At 47.4% G+C, this 18,026-nt stretch overlaps 7 protein-coding genes across 7 annotated transcripts; 4 read left to right on the top strand and 3 right to left on the bottom strand.

The window, feature by feature from the left end:
* Nucleotides 1–115: 115 nt before the first annotated feature.
* Nucleotides 116–1,056, bottom strand: K441DRAFT_617768 (uncharacterized protein). The gene is made up of 2 exons (XM_067645814.1): nt 838–1,056; nt 116–751 (listed from the first exon to the last, which is right to left on the bottom strand). The coding sequence occupies exons 1-2, from the start codon at nt 885–887 to the stop codon at nt 271–273; spliced, it is 531 nt and encodes a 176-aa protein (XP_067499916.1). The 5' UTR covers nt 888–1,056; the 3' UTR covers nt 116–270.
* Nucleotides 1,057–1,195: 139 nt separating this feature from the next.
* On the top strand, nt 1,196–4,308 carry K441DRAFT_666067 (SPOC domain-like protein). Its single transcript, XM_067649603.1, has 11 exons — nt 1,196–1,360; nt 1,415–1,469; nt 1,587–1,659; nt 1,709–1,776; nt 1,823–2,006; nt 2,117–2,177; nt 2,248–2,781; nt 2,843–3,234; nt 3,286–3,500; nt 3,549–4,015; nt 4,069–4,308. Exons 1-11 carry the CDS (start codon nt 1,232–1,234, stop codon nt 4,093–4,095), a joined length of 2,205 nt encoding a protein of 734 aa, XP_067499915.1. The 5' UTR covers nt 1,196–1,231; the 3' UTR covers nt 4,096–4,308.
* A 1,281-nt stretch (nt 4,309–5,589) lies between these two features.
* On the bottom strand, nt 5,590–7,785 carry K441DRAFT_666065 (general substrate transporter). The gene is made up of 3 exons (XM_067649602.1): nt 7,414–7,785; nt 6,162–7,359; nt 5,590–6,097 (listed from the first exon to the last, which is right to left on the bottom strand). Exons 1-3 carry the CDS (start codon nt 7,554–7,556, stop codon nt 5,798–5,800), a joined length of 1,641 nt encoding a protein of 546 aa, XP_067499914.1. The 5' UTR covers nt 7,557–7,785; the 3' UTR covers nt 5,590–5,797.
* Nucleotides 7,786–10,720: 2,935 nt separating this feature from the next.
* On the top strand, nt 10,721–12,448 carry K441DRAFT_680309 (uncharacterized protein; the record flags this gene model as incomplete). Its single annotated transcript, XM_067651358.1, has 1 exon — nt 10,721–12,448. One exon carries the CDS (start codon nt 10,721–10,723, stop codon nt 12,446–12,448), a length of 1,728 nt encoding a protein of 575 aa, XP_067499913.1.
* A 137-nt stretch (nt 12,449–12,585) lies between these two features.
* K441DRAFT_240230 (uncharacterized protein) lies at nt 12,586–13,462 on the top strand. Its single transcript, XM_067640710.1, has 3 exons — nt 12,586–12,691; nt 12,739–13,304; nt 13,360–13,462. The coding sequence occupies exon 2, from the start codon at nt 12,769–12,771 to the stop codon at nt 13,093–13,095; it is 327 nt and encodes a 108-aa protein (XP_067499912.1). The 5' UTR covers nt 12,586–12,691; nt 12,739–12,768; the 3' UTR covers nt 13,096–13,304; nt 13,360–13,462.
* Nucleotides 13,463–14,205: 743 nt separating this feature from the next.
* K441DRAFT_240232 (uncharacterized protein) lies at nt 14,206–15,170 on the top strand. The gene has a single exon (XM_067640711.1). The coding sequence runs from the start codon at nt 14,328–14,330 to the stop codon at nt 14,883–14,885; it is 558 nt and encodes a 185-aa protein (XP_067499911.1). The 5' UTR covers nt 14,206–14,327; the 3' UTR covers nt 14,886–15,170.
* Nucleotides 15,171–15,908: 738 nt separating this feature from the next.
* On the bottom strand, nt 15,909–17,879 carry K441DRAFT_666062 (glycoside hydrolase family 71 protein). Its single transcript, XM_067649601.1, has 3 exons — nt 17,724–17,879; nt 17,529–17,574; nt 15,909–17,390 (listed from the first exon to the last, which is right to left on the bottom strand). The coding sequence occupies exons 1-3, from the start codon at nt 17,768–17,770 to the stop codon at nt 16,146–16,148; spliced, it is 1,338 nt and encodes a 445-aa protein (XP_067499910.1). The 5' UTR covers nt 17,771–17,879; the 3' UTR covers nt 15,909–16,145.
* Between the last annotated feature and the right edge of the window lie 147 nt (nt 17,880–18,026).

Raw genomic sequence — 18,026 nt, 5'->3', positions numbered from 1 at the left:
CGGATCTGGCAAGTTATGAATTTCGCTGAATGGAAATAAAAGACATTGTCGCTATGCTGTTTGAGATTCTTTCTTATCTGGCCCATAACTCACCTTCGTGCACTATGCTTCCTACAACTGGCCTTATATTCCACGGGGTAAACTATGTTGTCTGTGTCTATAAAGTGTGCCACATTTTAAAAGCTGGAAACCTAGCTATTAACAACTACTTCGGCCCACTCTCCAAACCACACAAATTCCCCATTGAATGCCTACTACCTAATATAGATTCTACAGTCGTGCCCCAAGCACAAATCCGTACCAGACTATTGCAATAAATGTAAACAAATTCAGCAAGCTACTTGCCCCGTGTAGCGCAGAAAACTTCTTATTTAGTCGTTCCATTTCTGTAGAATGCGGGCCTGCATCGTACGACTTCTTTCCATCCCGTGTCTCTTGGTGTTTCCGCTCCCGCATACACCGCGTCGTGGCTGGACCCAACCATGCCCTGTTTGCTACGGCGGTGATAAACATTGTTGCAAATAAGCTCACGACCAATTTGTTTTCCCCCCCTCGGTAAAGGGCAGCAGGGCCTCCACGCCCGCGAGGATAGGTGAAGGCTAGGACCACCGGGATGATGGATTGCAGAGTGAAGTAAGTGGGAAAGGTGTGTTGTTGCAGGACGGAGAACTGAGGACGTGGAAGGACGCGGAAGGCGATTATTCCCCCAATAAATGATTGGAAGAGGGTGCTGCCAAGAAGAGTTCCATAGCTAAAAGAGTGAAGTTAGTAAGACCTTGAGATTGTGTTTGATAGATCTCTCTTCAAGGTGAAAGGGTTGTATATGAGGAAAGATACCTGAGAAGATGGTAAGACGCGGGATTTGTGAGCGCTGAGAGGGTGGTCATGATATTTATATGGCTGTGGCAACGCGAAGTGCTTTGAAATTGCTTATGTTATTGGCTAGTTAAAATATGCGAATGGATGCAAGCTTGTAAAGTTACAGTGAAGTCACGGAGAGGGAGGAATTGATGCTAGGTTCTAAGATTTACTATCATGCAGGAGCTTCAACATCGGGCTATATGTATGGTGCTTGCAAGTGATGGGCGCTTACGAGCGAGGCGAGTCAAGGCTGCAACTAGTCTCAGGTGATCGCGCGTTCCCGTGCTGCATGCGAGCTAGCTGCCTGGCGAACAGCCACCAACATCTACGACCGCGTTAGTCCAACACCACACCACCGTATTAAATCGTCATGGCTGAGAAAGAAGCGACTGTCTACATTGTAGATGTTGGCAAGTCAATGGGGGAGAAGAACGCTGGGAGGGAGAAGACAGATTTGGAGTGGGCCATGGAATATGTTTGGGACAGAATCACTGCCACTGTTTGTCATCGCCACGATATGCGTCTCGCGTACACTAATCATGTCTCTGAATAGGTTGCGACAGGCCGTAAGACAGCGTTGGTAGGTGTATTAGGTCTGCGAACCGATGGTAGGCGGCCTGATCCTAATCAGTTACATGAAGAAACTTTGCTTTTCACTAGCTTCCTGCGCGTTTGCAATTACTGCGAAGCTATTTTTGAGGAGCCCGGCTGAAAATTTGACCTAGGTACGGACAATGAAATTGGCAATGAAGATCCTGAAGAGTATCAGAATATCTCAATTTTGCAGCCGCTCAAGCAGTAAGGTCCCCCGACTACAAACCCATGGAAATGCCCTAATCCATGAAAGGACACTCATGGGAGATATCCGCAAGCTTCAAGACCAAATTAAGCCAAGCAGCACTAACGATGGCGATGGTTCGTATGGTGGATGTTCCAGCGGTGCACTTCTAACCGCGTACAGCAATATCCGCACTTGTCATTGCGATACAGATGATCGATGCGCAATGTACAAGCAAAGCAGGAAAGCCTTTAGCATATAAGCGCAGAATAATCCTGGTCACGAACGGGCGAGGAAGGATGGATCCTGATCAATTGGACCAAATAACAAGCAAAATAAAACAGGATAGCACTGAACTTGTAATCCTGTAAGTAAGGCACACAATTCCTATGCCTCAAGACATAGTGTCTGGGGCTTGTTATGTTCCGTGGTGCCATGAATGTACATGGATGAAAATTAAGTTCTAATTGCGTACAGTGGAGTCGACTTTGATGATGCTGGGTATGGCTTCAAAGAAGAGGACAAACATGCCGAGAAGGTGCGGTAGCCTTCAGAAGGCTTTTTACCCCTCCTTATCATACTAACTGCACACTAATCTATTAATGTAGATGGAGAACGAAGAACTCCTTCGAAACCTTGCCGAAGACTGCAATGGAATGTTTGGCACTCTCGCTGAAGCAATTGACCAAATGGAAATTCCACGTCTAAAAACCACGCGACCGGTTCATTCCTACAAAGGCTATCTCACTCTTGGAGATCCTGAACAATATGACTCTGCGTTACGTATTGATGTTGAGCGCTATCCTCGTACCGCGATTGCGAAGCCTCCAACTGCCAGTCAGTTTGTTGTCAGGGCAGATCTGGCCCCCGGTGAAGCGAACACTCAGTCAACGGCAACTTTGGCTGAAGACACAGACCAGAGTGGAATTCAGCATAGCCTTGCCGCAGTCAAAAACACACGCACATACCAAGTCACTGATGAGAACGCGCCTGGGGGAAAGAAAGATGTCGATGCGGATGACTTGGCTAGAGGTTTTGAGTATGGACGAACCGCAGTTCATATTAGCGAATCTGAAAGCAATGTGACGAAACTTGAGACTCGGCCCAGCCTGGACATAGTTGGCTTTGTTCCCAGAGATAAAGTAAGCTGAATGGATAACAGCCAACACCTTTCTAAATTTTCAACTAATCCTTCCTTCACAGTGCGGACGCTATCTAGCTATGTCTAAATCAAATATAATCATAGCCCAAAAGACAAATGACAAGGCCAGTCTTGCTCTCTCCTCTCTTATACATGCACTGTATGAAGTAGATTCATATGCCATCGCCCGCCTGGTGACAAAGGAAGGCAAAGAGCCCGTGTTATTGCTCCTTGCACCCTTCATTGAGCCGGACTATGAGTATTTAATTGATGTCGAATTGCCTTTCGCCGAGGACATACGAGGCTACAAGTTCGCCCCGTTGGATAAGGTAGTCACCGTTTCCGGAAAGAACCTCATTCAGCATCGGAACCTTCCTAGCGATGATCTAATGCAGGCAATGAGCGACTATGTGGACGCTATGGATTTATCAACATTTGGTAAAGATGATGAGGGGTAAGTCGATTAAAATGGAATTTCAGCAATACAAATCTTATTAGAGTTTAGGAACCCAGCTGAATATATGCCTATCGATGAGACGTACTCTCCGCTTCTGCATCGCGTCAATCAGATCCTTCGCTGGCGCGCTGTTAACCCTACGGCAGATGGCCTCCCCCCACCGCCTGCTCTCTTTTTAAAATACTCAAAGCCTCCAGAAGAGCTGGTGCATCAAGCCCAACCCTGTCTCGATGCTGTTAAAAGTGCTGGTGACGTGAAGAAAGGTATTCTTCTGGCATCCTCCACTTAACTGCATTCTAACTTCGAATTAGTGCCCCCAAAACAAAAGGGCCACAAGCGCGCCCGGGAATACGAAAAACCTCTTTCGGGTCTCGATGTCGAAGAGCTTCTTGGACACGAAAAGCGCACCAAAATTAGTCCAGAAAACGCCATCCCCGAATTCAAGCAGGTGCTCGCCACGACTGAAGACCTTCAAACCATTAAATTTGCTATGAAGCAAATGGTCGAGATAGTGTACTCTAATATCAAGAACAGTCTGGGGGACAGCGGGTACGGGCGCGCTATTGAGGCTATCAGGATCATGAGAGAGGAGATGACTGAGCTCGAAGAGCCGGAAATTTTCAATAATTTCGTAAGAGAACTGAAGAAGGATATCCTCGGAGGTAAACTTAACGGCGAGAGAAGGGATATGTGGTGGAAAATCAGGGCGAACAGGTTAGGATTGATTGATAAGAGTCTCTCTCCTTTGTCAGAAGTAGGAGAGGAAGAAGCTAAAGAGGTAAGTCTCCTTATAAATAACCTTTTCATCCTAAATTCTAATATTATCCGCAGTTCTTAAAATCTACGTCAACAGGATAGCATGTGGTTCTCCTAGAATTTCTCATTGTGTGGGCGTTGGTAGGCCCTGAGCGTATTCGAGGTTACTCTGTAATAAAGGCGTCCCAAAGATAATTCGACAAGCACTGCGGATAACTGCAAGAAAATTCGGTCCTAGAATATTAACGGAATTTTGCAGGAGCATCAAGGGTTACTTTTATTCAGGTTTAAGAAAAGGTACGTGCTAACGAGCCATAAAGATGCTCCACAGGCTTGTCACGAACTTCTATCACCCTATTAGTCACAGCGTCTTTCTTTAGGTTGGATATATCATACTTGCGTTCTGCCCCTCTTGAAGAGGTAAACTATTTGTCAGACCACTGACTAGGCTGGCGGAATAGATATATATGATGCTCTATGAGGAAGAATCTAAGGAGCTCGGTGGCCCGGGAGGATATCTAAAAGATGGCCCGCGCGCTGTCACGTGATCTAACACGTGCACGTTGCCGAGCTCAAAGACTGCCTAAGTACCCCCCTACCGACAAAATCTTTTCCGGAATAAATCAATTAATCCAGAATCAACCCCAAAAAGCGATACGCAATTTGTTCCGGAATAAGGCGGAAATAATCTAGATCCAATATAAGGCAGAATAGATGCAGAATTCTTCTGCATGTAGGCAGAACACATCTCCTATTCTGAGGCACTAACTGTGAACCAATGTAACGAGTCTCCTTAAATGCCTCATATCCCCGTTGTTTGGGCACTATCCAGGCTGGTATGGCTCAGCATAGCTTGATATACTACATTAATTCATCTAGATAGCTTGCGTCGATTTCTTGCAATAATCTCCTTGACATGATGCTATTATTAGTATTTAGGGAAGAAATATCTTCATTCCACAACCCCTTGAGGTTCTTAGGATCTTTCAGCTGGAGAACTCAATACCGTCCTCATACTCATCAGCATAAAATTTTGAGTTTCATATTGCGTTACCGACACCATTTCGGTAACGGTGTGTTGAAGAACCAACAGCTTATAACTCGCACTAAGTATGGCAGACCAGTAAGTGCAGTCCTAGGGCTTCTTTCAAGGTTCATCGAACCGACATCCGCAAGCGACGGATTTTGTTATGCGTGCAACGTCTACCCCGGATTCACAGGAAGCGAAGCGAAGGTGCATGAAACGAAACGGCTCACATAGCCGAGAAAGTGTGGAGGCCACGGGCGCCGAGCAATTGATCGTGATCTTTTCCTACTTCCCAACGATGTGTACAGGGGCCGGATGGGCTGGAACGTTGATGAAACGAATTTCACGCCAGCTCGGGGCCAATGCAAGGTTGACCTATGAACGAACCCGTTGAGGCATGTGACTCATGAGGATTGGGCCCAAGTTTGTGGTGATTGGTTCGATGCCCCTTGGCCGCGTTGCGCGGAGGAATGAGATCCTCAGGGATTTTTGCATTGGCTGCATGCAACTGGATGTGAGTGAGATTAGTGTGGACGCTGAGTTTGTCGTGTTTTGAGCGTTGACGTTGCTTCGATTTTTATCGTTCTATTTTTACCATGATGTGACGGTAACATAATGGGTACACTTAGTCCAGAATGGAGCTGTTCGACATATCACATTACAATAGACTTTAAATACATAAAAAGAGATCAGGGGTATATTCGTTAAGGTATCTTTATAGACACTGCGTTGTGTTGCTAGATTCGCAATATTACCGTTGATGGAGCAGGCCACCATTCAAACAACCGAGCCTTTGCGCTCTACATCCTCCACAATGGCGGGGTCAAGTGTTCCCTTGTCTGTAAGACCCATTTCCTGGGCAAAGGTAGTGGTCGGAACCCAAGCGGCTGAGGTCCTGGGTGTAGTCTCCTCCATCATCCGATCCACTTGCTCGAGGGTTAGACCCTTCGTCTCGTAGATAAGGAAATAGGCATAGAGGAAGCACAAGACACAGAGAGATCCCCAGATGAAGAATACCCGGGCGCCGAGGTTACCCTTGTCAGTTCCAACCATGTAAGGTGTAATAACGGCGATGATCTGACCTACTCGTTAGTATTGATGTGATTTGCAAGGCTGTGTAGAATAAAGTGGCGTGACTTACGCAGTTCCAGAGCCAGTTAGATGCAGTAGCAAGGCCGACACCACGGGAGCGGATCGGGAGAGGGAAGATTTCGCCAATGACAACCCAGGCACCAGGACCCCAAGTAGTGGCGAAGAAGAAAATATAAATGCAAATGAACGAAATCATAGCGCTCACGGCCTTGTGATTCGACCCATCGGTAACACCAATGATGGCTACTATAAACTCGCACACGAACATTCCGCAAGCTCCCCAGATGAGTAATGGACGACGTCCAATTCTCTCAATTGCCCAGAAGGAGAGAGGTGTGGAGCAGACGTTGACCAGAGTCGTGATGAGACCAATTAGGAAGGGGTTGGAGATAGTCCCAAGTTCTTGGAAGAAAGTAGTGCCAAAGTAGAAAATGAAGTTAATGCCAGTCCATTGTTGCATCATCTGTAAAGACGTGCCAAGAATAGTGCGGCGAAGATTGCTGCTTGGCTTTCGCAGACCACCCTTGAAGCAATTTAGCCAGCTGTTGAAGTAGCTGCCCTGCGGCGTAAGCCGCAGTTCATACTCGTGATTGGCGACTATTTCAGCCAATTCCTGTTGGATAAATTCAGACTCTGCTGGCTGACCTCGGAGCCTCGCCAATGTAGCCGATGCCAGGTCGAGCTTTCCTCGCTTGACATAGTAACGTGGGGAGTCCGGAAGGAAAAAGAGTCCGACAGCGAGCATTATAGCCCATAGCATTTGAATGGCAATAGGGATACGGTAAGAACCGGAATCAGTGCGATCTTGAGTTCCATAGTCAACGCACGACGCAAGCAAAATACCAATGGTGATGCAGAATTGGTAGCCGGATACAATCGCTCCACGCACCTTCTTGGGCGCAATTTCTGACATGTACAGGATAATGATGGCCGACACAAAGCCGACACCAAAGCCTGCAATAAGACGGCCTGCTACAAGAAGACCAAGACTAGACGACGCGGTTTGAAGTATGACTCCGACAATGAAGATAAAGCATCCGGCAATGATTGTGATCCGACGGCCAATGAAATCAGCCAGATCACCAGCGATCAGAGCGCCGAAGAAAGTACCAGCGGACAGAATGGATGTGATCAGTGATTTTTTCCATGAGGGAAGGGTGAAATAAGCCTTCTCATCGGCGGTGGCTCCCGCTGGTGGGGGATCCAATCCGGTGAGCAGGTGGATAAAGTACTCCATACCCATGACACTATAACAGGAAATCAGTTCTGCTCATTCAATTCCTAGGGCTGATGTTTCTCACCCACTGATATACCCAGAGTCATAACCAAAGAAGATACCACCAAACGCAGCGAAAGCGCACATGAGGTATGCCCTCATGGTGACTGGGGCCTCGACGCGGTCCACATTGGTGGCCCCGACGAGGGTGACTCCTCCACCAGGCATGGTTGTAGTGGGATTTGACTAAAAAGTAGGAATAAGGGGTACTTCGAAATTAGAACAAAGGGTAAAGACAATGAGGTTCCCAGTTACGAGGAGCTCTCAAAAGATGTTCTGGCTACACGAGACTGAGGAGAAGAAGGTGTTCGGGGACGGTTTAGCTATCATATATGCTGCGGACGTGACCAGCGGGGACGCGCATGCCGATACAAAGAATTGATTTGCCTTGCGACGGACCAACCACCAGGTAGGGTTACATAGCTGAAGCACCGCTCCATGCGTGGGCAGGCCGCGGTTCTCCATGGGGAGCGAAGAGTGCTGGTCAGGACCGGGAAGAGATTAATGAGGGGCCTTGGTCGACGGGCATACAAGCTGTATCAAGACAAGCGTCGGAGATCATGAAAGGCGAACCGGACTGGCTAAGAGATCGCTGTGCCCCAAGACCATGTTGAGGTGGTATCCTGGCTTGTGCACGGGACGCCGACATGCATTGGAGAAGTCTGTGGCTTTTGTGGCGTCCGAGACGCTAAGGGGGAGCCCGTGAGACGGCGAGAGGAGAGGTTAGCTCTGCAGCGGCAACAAGGCTTCAGCTGTGCAGGTGCCCATTATTGAGGACAAAGGGAAGTTAAAGAGTCTACGGCCGCCAATCGCGGCTTTGAGCTGCCCGTTGGACGTCCTTTGAAGACCAACCAGGCCAACACCGCTAGCACCGCGTATGACACTAGTCACCGGGTAAAAAGCACGCATTGCGACCTCTGGGCTCTGCTCGAAGCTATTAGACGGGTTTCGCAAATTTCTTTACACTAGTTGGAGCTAATTTAGGAGGCCCGCAGGGACTTCGAATACGGCTGGAGCCGAGCCTTGTATTTTTTGAGGTTTCAAAATCGTGTAATAAGCCTATCTTACGTTGAGCTTCTTGTGGTGACAAAACGACGATGGTGACCCGGTCGTAAGACGTTAAGTCTCCACAACTACGTCACGGCTCGATCGATAGCGACGATCACTAAGTAACTTTACTTGAGCGACTTTGCGAAGTATACAAGGTTTGCGAAATCCGTCTATTGGGCAACGGTCCTAACGTTGAATAAACACGCCACGATGGTCCCGTCTTCCTTCCCGCACTCATATGACCCTGACCCTGGCGTTGCACGCGCCCCCAAGTCCCCACAACTCTAACCCCGAGGTCGCTCCGTCCGCCCCTCACGTATTCGCTCCAGGAATTCTGGAATGCACTCGACATGGTAATACCAAGCGCAGAGTTTGTCACAAGTTTTACTAGAGTATCAAGTACCTAATTGGTTTGCTCGTTACATACGCATTCTGTCCGTGCCCGTCACCATAGGGCGAGACCAGCTTTGACTAGCAACGAATGCTCTGTTCTTCAGATGCCTGGTTCTTCGGATCCGATGCCTGTCCTTCTGGAAGTCCCAGCCTCCCGGTCCCTCCCATGCTCTCAAACACCAGAATAAAAATATACCCCGACTTTTTGGCACGGTACTTCTTCAGGGGCGGCCTTGTCCCCATCATCCTTCCCATTAGTAGATATTGCGCCGCGCGTTTTATAATCTCATTCTGCATCGCGAGTAGTTGCGCCTTTTTTTGCACATCCTGCACAGCATTCCAGTTTGCGGGGTAGTCACCCACCAAACCGACTGGCCTTCATGCGCCCCTCAGCCACCAATCCGTTGAGAGTTGTGTTCCAACATCTGTGATTGGCCCTAATGGCAACATGATGTCATTCTAGAATTCTTCTAGCGCATCCTTCCCTGAAGGTCGCTTGATCCCTTCATCCCTTCGTGTGGCAAGAATTCATGCACTTTTCGTATATGCACGCCTTTTAAGCCAATCTAGAGGCTCTATACTGTAAATAGCTTGGTGTTGAAGCCTCTGGTCAGTGCGATTGCTCGGCGGTAGGGGTGTAGGCGCCTCATCTAACGCTCGAATATTGCGGGGCAGCAGCGACGTGGCTAGGAAGCCTATACATAGAATATATGGCGGTATAGTTGATTAAAAAGCTTCAATATTGTTGCCGTCTATTTAATTATTAAGTTCTTAGTAAAATATCGTCCTTATGCCGTCTAAAAAACGTCGTGCGTCTTTCTATCTATATCCTTATCTTATAAAAAGCGCTTCTCTTCCTTTTTTTATATATAAAATAACTTCTTTAAAAAGAGGGAAGAGCTTAGTTGCCTTTATATTTTCTTTCCCTCTTCCCTATATAGGCTGTAGTCTAGTAATAGGTGCTTAGGGCGTTATATTCTCTAAAGTATCTACCTCTCTCGTCTTTCCCTATTGTTTTAGAGAAGGATTTAAAGTAATTAAAGCTTATAGCTAAGTGGTTTAAAGAGAACATCGTAGACGTAATTAATTAGCTACCCTACTCGCCTAATTTAAATCCTATTAAGTATGCCTAGATATAACTTAAAGAGAGGCTCTATAACCGATTTCTAGAGGTCGTATATATACGCGGCTTTAAAGAAGAGGTAATTAAGAAGCTATCTAAGGCCCTAGTAATTTACTAGAACGAGATGGCTTCTGCATTTTTTAAGTCTTTAATTAATAGTATAGAAAAGAGATACGACTGTTAGGTGACGAAATCACCTCGCTTATATATATTGTTCCGCACAGCCGTGCCTGGCATCTTGCCAGTCACTCGCTTACCTTTTGGGGTTTGTGCCGTGGCTGAGTGGTGCGGAGCTTGTCACCTCACAACGACGCTGTAATTAAGGCTAAGGGGATATACTAGATTTTGAATACCAAAAAAGTATTGCAATCGCTAGGTTATGTATCTATAAGTATCTTCAGAATTTTTTGAAGCTCTGGGGTTGTGTGACTTTTGCATAGTATTTTGGCAGGGGACTTCGGGGTGGCAAGGGTAAGATCAAACACCTTGCACATTCGAGCAGGTGTTGGATTAGAATGGGCCGAACGATTGCTGCAAGCACGCTTTGGCACTAACCCTCGTTTTTATTTTGTCAAGCCTTCCTCCTGTCGACGTTTGCCACATGACGCCGGACCTGAAGGCAGCAATGCTGCAATTCACCCCATATCAAATTTTAAGGTCTAGCCTGCGTAACGGAACGTACTGAGTGGCACAGTCTCCTGCCCGCCCCACCCTAACCCAACCACTTTCGAGTCTTTTTCAACCATAATTCAAAAACAATCAAATCATGATTCAATTTCCAGGCCGCCACCGGCCACAGACCTTGAACGAAGCCCTTCAAAACCTCAACGCGCAAGACGTTGAGCTTAGAAGACAAGTGTACGACAATGACCCCCCACCACCGTATTTGTCCGGCGGAAGTACCGCCAGCCTCAGTCCCGAACCATCCAGCAGCGAAGAGCGGCGGCAGCTGTCTCGTGAACTCGATCGAACCCGACCTGATGCCCAGTTCAGCCGGGAAGCCCACGAAGAAAAGAAACTGATCGAAGAAGCTGTCCGCGATGGCTTTTTATCGGGGTTGTTGGGGCCATATACTAAGTTAGCTAAGGATATCGTTCGCGAGCGCTGGATTGAGCGAGGCATTTGGAAATGGGGCCCTGGTTCAAGAGCAGGAGAATTGTGGAAACACGAGGAGGCTGATGCTGGTCTTTATCAGACAGAGCCTGAGAAAAAGCGGCCTCCCAATAGTCTGTTCGAGAACCCTCCAGTAAACGTGAGAGCCATGCTACATGAGCGTGAGAAGCCTACACTGCCGCCTAATATCAACGCGTCACGTCCCTGCAATCAGTTTGAATATGATCTGATGATAGAAAGAAAGAGACTTAAAGCAGGCAAGGCACCTGATGGACTCCCGGATATGGTCTACAAGAGGGTTAAAGGCAAATGGACGGAGCGCGGAATCTGGGATCCGCGGTATACACAACAACCTGAATACGACCTGGCTAAGGAGGGACATTGGCTTTGGGCTAGAGAATGCAATCAATTTCCCGAATCGCGTTTACAGGCGGAGGAGATAGCATACGAGAATGTTAAGGACAAATGGATTAAGCAGGGACGCTGGGATTCGCGATGGACCGATCGGCCTGGAAAGATATGGAGACACGAGCAGCCTGAGGAAAAGGCTCGCCTACGCCAGTTAGGGGGTCTCGCTGAGCGAGGTGCCCTCAACCCGTTTACCCGGCAATTTCTGGGGTTACCACCTCTTCCAGGCGCCTCTTCTCCCCATCGACAGAACCCTCTTCAAACTTCAGACTACTCCCAAACGCGATCTTCCAACCCTTCTCCCCAAGCCCAGCCTAATGCATCTGTGGACCAGTCTGCCACAAACCAGCAACCCACTTTCTCCCCAGGTACTACTCACAGCAGTAGGCGGCCCTTGCTTGGTCCGGTGGAGCCCTCAAGGGTGTCTAAACTAAAGGGTAAGCCTAAACGCCGACGGCAGACTAACGCTGCTCTCAAGCTTGTGACCTCTGAACGACCGTTAACCAGAGCGCACAATGCGCCTGGAAAACGAAGTCCTTCAGTTGATATTCAGCCACCAGTTACAACTAGTGTTCCCTGGAGAAGTGCGCGGATAGCTGAGCGGATGCGGAAGGCGGAAGGAATATTTGAGCGAAGTTCCAGGGCGAAAATGCCGGCGCGTAATGGATCTAGACGACGAAGCTCTTCTCCAACTGAGGCCCAGCCACCGGTTCCAGCCAGTATTCCCCGGAAAAGTGCGCGGGGATCTGAGCAGACGCGAAAAGCTGAAGGAGTATCTGAGCAAAGTTCCAAGGCAGAAACAGCAGTTAGGCGTAAGCGTAAGACAGCAGAATCGTTAACCAACGAGTCCAATGAACGGTCAAGGTCAAAACGGCGCAATACATTGATCGCAGCGGATAGTTATCGGATAAGGAAAGGGCAGAATGGTCCGAAAAAGGGGGCAAAGGCCGGACGGCGAGCAGGGTCACAATGAATTCAAATCGGATGCATTTTTATACTTTTGGTAAGTCAGGAAAATGACGGTCGTAAGGTGTGGCTCTATGAATATGCTACGTCAGTCTTCCCAAGACCGGATTCTTTATCCACAATAGCGTCATGTGTGCGGAGTAGTTGCGGGTACCATACTTTGCCAAACAGGAAACCACGAGAAACCAAGCTAGAAATGGTGCTCTAATGCCTAGAAACTGTCCTAAGATAATTAGCTGCCTATAAACGCGTACGTAAACCAACTAGAACTAACCTAACCGAGCCAAAAAAAATCAGGAACCGAATTAAGCTGTGCAGTCGGCAGAGATGTCTCAGAAGCATATCAGAGCTCGGCTTCCCAAAATACGCACAATCGAGGAGAATGAGCCAGCTCTATTGACCTTCACTATCTACAGGCGCCACAGAGAAAGAGAGGACATTCTAAGGATAATAGCGGATGTCGCTGCTGAACAAGAGCGGTGTTCGCAGATGACGCCTGAAGAAAAGGTTGCGGAGAATGGGTTACGCTTACAATGTCAACTCGAGAGTGAGCCCGCATTAACACTTCTGTCACAGCCAACTCCACCTGGGTACATGGTACGAGCACGATTCCGAGCCGACTATAGTTCCTTCAAAAGGAAACAGGAGAATTGAGGATTGAGATCAAGGCTGAATATTGGATCGTACTCGGTACTTAGCAACGCGAGTATTTCCACGTATCCTGCCTTAAGAAAATGCTCGACCTTCCTCCGCTTGCCACCCGCACGCTTCAGGCTTGGCACGGACTGTTACCGGTAAAATCAAGACTTAGCAATTATACATGGGGCTTAATGTTGCGGAAATGCTTCAAGTACGGCTACGGGGTATAATTTGCCAGGCTTAAAGTCACCAAAACACCAAACTAAAAATAGAACCCAGGCCAAAAAAGCGCCTGGACAAGGGTGCCACCTATAACACATTAAAATAAAATACTCTCCTTCCTTCTTATCACAACATCTTTCCTCGCCATCATTAATTGCATTGTAGCGCGCGTGGATTCCGCCCATTCATGCAGAAGAGTTAGCCAGCAGTATCCAGCAATATCCTTGACCTCCTCTCCGCCGAAAACCCAACCGGCGACTTAACCTCCATCTGCTCAACGCTCGAGTTAGATGCTCGCCGAACATTTACAGAAAAATGGATGGAGTTAGAATGCTCCCGCTTCAAGCCATGCATTAGTTGACGGTCTAAAAGGTCTCCGTGCCGTTACCTTTTCGTTAATCACAAGCTAACAGCAACAATCCTAGGGTTTCCTTTAAAGATAGTCCTGCTTGTAGTTTTCATTTCATTAGACGTTCCGCCAGGCCAATTCAATGCCTTTCGGGCTCCCCGCTATGATCGCGTTTTATGAAACCGACACCTCAAGCTGTTACACCTTGCCGCTGCTCGCCGACTACTTCTGTTTGGCGTCCCTATGAATATCGAAGTAGAGAGCCATGGGATCAAAATCACACGATAAGGATTGTGTCGTGGAACATTGATTCTCAGGCTCCGTCGCAGCTAGAACGTGCGGCCGCAGCAATTGTCCATCTAAGAGAGATTTTCGGAAATCCGCCACCTCCTTTAACATTATGCTTCAGGAAATCCAGCCTAATTCGTTAAGGACAGTTCTAGCTGACAGGTAGATTAAAGAATACTTCTACACATCTCATACTGTCTCAGATGACTATACTGTCATAATGCTTGTAACACAGGATATCCCCATACAAAATTGGTTCCAGATTGGCCTTGGGAAGGTCTAGGCAGAAAGGCTCTTTTCGTAGATATTCCGTCGCACTTCGCTCTGAAGATAAACCGAAAAAGGAGGTATTACGGTTTTACACACTACCCGCTCGGCGCCTCTAAAAATGCTGGGACGGTCTGCCGCCCTTCACTTTATTCACGTCTTTTCTCAGCTCAGAAAGCAACCAGCAAGCGATGTCAGAATTCGAGGAGGATTAATTAGAGGCCATTTGGACTTCGGATTTCCATACGTGGGTGCTCGGAACAGCAGCGCCTTCGTCATCTGGGACGAGTTTGACGGCAGAACTAGTATTAGTCTACCTTACCATCGCCATTATTCTTCAAATCTAGCTTCGCAAGCCCATGCCATCGAGTTAATTCAAGACAATACCTCAAAAAGCGAGTCAGAGCTACAGCTTCCACCAAAGAGAAGTCATAAGTTTCTCGTCATGGGACTACTCAGGTTATCAGGACTCCAGGAGGTCAAAGGTCCGCCTAAGGTTGTAGGCAGGATTGGGATTGGGCTTAAGACCAGGCTTAAAATATGTGAATCAGGAGGTCTGCGTGTACAGTATGCTGGGAGTGAAGAGGGCTCTACTGGCGGTGTTCTTAAAGGGAAAAGCGAGTCCGGTGTTTTGGTGAGCCGTCAGTTCAGCCTCGCTATTAGAGTTACGGAGTTATGAAGTAATGTGGCACCAATACGGCCTTTCCAGTAACGAATGATTTTGTGTTGCACATGAGTGGGGCTCGCTTCTGCATGGCCGCAGAGACGATGTATTTTTTTCAAGGGGGTCGATTTCAGGCTTAGGCAGAGCGAAGGTGGCGTCGAGTTCAAACATAAACATGGTGGCTACTTTCGTCTAATTTCGCCGCCGGAGCCGGCCAGCCAACCAACCACAGTGTCAATAGGGAGCCAAGGCGCCTTAAATTAGACCTAATTGTTCCAAAATATACCTAAACTATCCCAGTTATTATAAATGGCGTTAATAGAAAACTTATTAAATCTTAAGCTAGATCCTAAACAAGGCAAAAAGAACGATTTTTTATTTATTTAAAAAAATTAAAATTTGATTATCTTATTAAATGTAACGTGTCCCGCTCCACGTCGCCATACGGCCAAAAAGACAGACAGTGCTCGCGAATCTATCGCCTCTGTTGCGGGATCTAATATATGTACTCTTACAATTAAAGTCTATTAAAAGCCTACTAAAGCCGATTATATAATTAAAAAAATCAGAAAAAAATCAAAATCTTATTAGAAGGCCTTCAGGGTCTTCATACCCTAAAAATTTACTAATAAAGCGCATTTAATGCTGTCACGGCACTGTTACAGACCCTGGTCAGGGGCTCGGCTAGGGACTCGGCGCCATTTATATAAACGTGTCCTTTCCTCGACCTTCTTCTAGTCCTCGGCTTGGAATTCTAGTTACCTGGCTACCAATAGATCTGTTCTGTTAACTGAGCCTTTACAAACACTATCTTTAAGTATATAGGTGTCAGGTGAACGTGCCTAGGGAAAACCCTTCCTTACCTCGCACTCAGACTCCTCCGTTCCCTCAAGGATTCGTCTGTCTATACAATACACCCTATCGTTCTATCAATTGGACTCCCTATCGACATCCTCACCTCACAATTTGCAAGAAATATTATGTAAATAAGATATTAGATTCTTGGATAAATACAAGTGATAGTATTAGTATTATCCTATAATATCTTACCGACTATGTAATGCTTAAGCGGGTATCGACATGCTAAAACAGTGTATAACCTGAAATTCATCGAATTTTTTAATCAACTCTAGCTTTGCAAGTCTGGAAAAAGAATGTCCTGGGAACCCCGCCCAAAGAAGAAAAACCAAACCCCGTCTCTGCATTTGTGCAAGGGGCATAGTGAAATATGTAACATTCATAGAGCCATTTGGGATACTATGAGTTGATACGCGACTAAGTGCTTGCGCCACCAACCCAGGCATTGTAATTCGTGACCCCGCTTGCAGGGCGCGCTTGAATTGCTGCCCCAGTACTGGAAAGCACAGTAACACCATTGCGTACAATGCAGATTTTCACAAAGCCTGTTTGGCCGTTGAAAGGAGTCGAGAAGTGGTTGCTGCCGACTCTAGTGGTTTTGAAAGTGACAGGAGTACCGCCGCCAATCTGGACAGTGATAGTAGAGGGGGATTTCACAAGAACTGTGAAGAAAATTTTATCCTCAACAACAGTGTTGGGGTTGGCATAAGACTGGTATCCGCCCAAGTTGATAGCAGATGGGCAGTTGTTGCCGGTGACTCCTCCGTTGCTTCCTGCTGCGGCCGCTGTGAGGCGGTACCAAAAAGATAATTTTTCCTTGGCAACGGTGGGTGCGATGCCGCCACTCTTGTACTGCGCAATGTAATATGGTAAGAGCTGTCGCCAACCATCGTGTGGCATGTTGTCAACATATGGATGAGCATTTGCGTTAGGGGCTCTTGGGATCCCATCGTTGTATATAGGGCCAATGTAGTGTGATTCGCCGTAATCGTTCCAAGTGACAATCTCAACAAATGCTGGCTTCACTGCCAGCACTTGCTGCCAGCGCTCGTGCCACAAGTCGTCACCTCTCCAAACCCAAGCTTTGTTGTAACCGGGAAGGTTGGTGAAGAACCATGGAGACACACCCATCATGTACGCCTTACCGCCGAGGGCAGCCTTCCAAGCCTTATCGGGAACGTCAGTCATGTCGTTGGCACCATTCGGCCACATGTCCCATGAAAAGGCACCATCAATAATGCTTAGCTGGGAGGAGATACCTCCAGGACCAAGGCTGCTCCAATCAGGAACAAAGAAAATGCCACCAGGAACCGAGGCTCGAATATGGGCCCAATCACCGATATTATTCGTACCTTCGAAAGTAGATACCAGGGGAAGGTTGTGGTACTTGAAGTGTGCGGTGTTGGGAGTGTATGTTTGCAAGAGCGAGATGACATCAGAAGCAACCCACGGCTGTCCACCGCCAAGATAGTCGAATGAAAAAAACAGCTTGAAGCCCGAACCCAAGTCGTTGGCAGCCTTAAATGCGTTGGAAATCTGGGTAGAGGTAGCCCCGGCTAATGGTGGGGCAATATTCAGGACGAAGGCATCAATGCCAGCTTCCTGGGCAAGCTTTATGTCGCTTTGCCACTGTGTTTTGGTGTAAGAACCAGCGTTGCCGAGCTATTAATTTGTTAGCGCCGGAGCCCTGTAGTTTATTGGAAGTTCTAATATAGTCTGCTAATGTGGTTACATTTGTTACTCTAGCATGAGAAGAAACGGTAGGGGGAAAAGAGGTTGAAGATTGTAGAATCAACTTACTATAAAATGAGCAAAAACCGACTGAGCGGAAACAGCGGATGGAAGGCTGGCCAGAGCCGCAAGAATGAGTGTGACGAATTTCATGGTAAAGAATGTAGCATGCTTCAAGAAGCAAGGAAAAGGAGTGTGGTGTTGTTTAAAAAAAGGGAAACAAAAAGTTGCGAAGTGGTGACGGGATGAAGAAAGGCCACCTACCTGGATAAGTAGTCATTGCCACTTGTTCTAAAATGAGTCTGCGCCATTTTAGATAGAGGGGGCACGTTGGCGCTTAGGCTTGCTTTGCTTCATTAAACATGGGACAGTTTCTCGTGTTTCAACGTTTCAAAGTCGACAACACGGCGCCCAGCGGAGAGATGCAAGGATAGTGAAAATGGCAAACTAGCACAGACGAGGCTAAACAAGAAGCGCCTCCGGTAGAAGTTCGGGTGGGGCCGTGCACGAGGTGGCCTGAACTTCTAATTGCCCACGTCAAGATACAAGACTTGAAGCATGCGAAGA

Source organism: Cenococcum geophilum, assembly GCF_001692895.1.
Source record: "Cenococcum geophilum 1.58 unplaced genomic scaffold K441scaffold_47, whole genome shotgun sequence".
Taxonomy (NCBI): Eukaryota; Fungi; Ascomycota; class Dothideomycetes; order Gloniales; family Gloniaceae; genus Cenococcum; species Cenococcum geophilum.
This window is presented reverse-complemented; position numbering and strand designations above follow the sequence as displayed.

Coding starts and splice junctions, on each gene's coding strand:
- K441DRAFT_617768 (XM_067645814.1), bottom strand. CDS start 887: ATGACCACCCTCTCAGCGCTCACAAATCCCGCGTCTTACCATCTTCTC. Junction 752..837: donor GCGTCTTACCATCTTCTCAG/GTATCTTTCCTC, acceptor TCACTCTTTTAG/CTATGGAACTCTTCTTGGCA.
- K441DRAFT_240232 (XM_067640711.1), top strand. CDS start 14,328: ATGCTGGGACGGTCTGCCGCCCTTCACTTTATTCACGTCTTTTCTCAG.
- K441DRAFT_240230 (XM_067640710.1), top strand. CDS start 12,769: ATGTCTCAGAAGCATATCAGAGCTCGGCTTCCCAAAATACGCACAATC.
- K441DRAFT_666065 (XM_067649602.1), bottom strand. CDS start 7,556: ATGCCTGGTGGAGGAGTCACCCTCGTCGGGGCCACCAATGTGGACCGC. Junction 7,360..7,413: donor GACTCTGGGTATATCAGTGG/GTGAGAAACATC, acceptor TTCCTGTTATAG/TGTCATGGGTATGGAGTACT. Junction 6,098..6,161: donor CTAACTGGCTCTGGAACTGC/GTAAGTCACGCC, acceptor CGAGTAGGTCAG/ATCATCGCCGTTATTACACC.
- K441DRAFT_666062 (XM_067649601.1), bottom strand. CDS start 17,770: ATGGCGCAGACTCATTTTAGAACAAGTGGCAATGACTACTTATCCAG. Junction 17,575..17,723: donor GGCAATGACTACTTATCCAG/GTAGGTGGCCTT, acceptor GGCTCTGGCCAG/CCTTCCATCCGCTGTTTCCG. Junction 17,391..17,528: donor CGGTTTTTGCTCATTTTATA/GTAAGTTGATTC, acceptor ACAAATTAATAG/CTCGGCAACGCTGGTTCTTA.
- K441DRAFT_666067 (XM_067649603.1), top strand. CDS start 1,232: ATGGCTGAGAAAGAAGCGACTGTCTACATTGTAGATGTTGGCAAGTCA. Junction 1,660..1,708: donor ATTTTGCAGCCGCTCAAGCA/GTAAGGTCCCCC, acceptor AATCCATGAAAG/GACACTCATGGGAGATATCC. Junction 2,178..2,247: donor AGGACAAACATGCCGAGAAG/GTGCGGTAGCCT, acceptor CTATTAATGTAG/ATGGAGAACGAAGAACTCCT.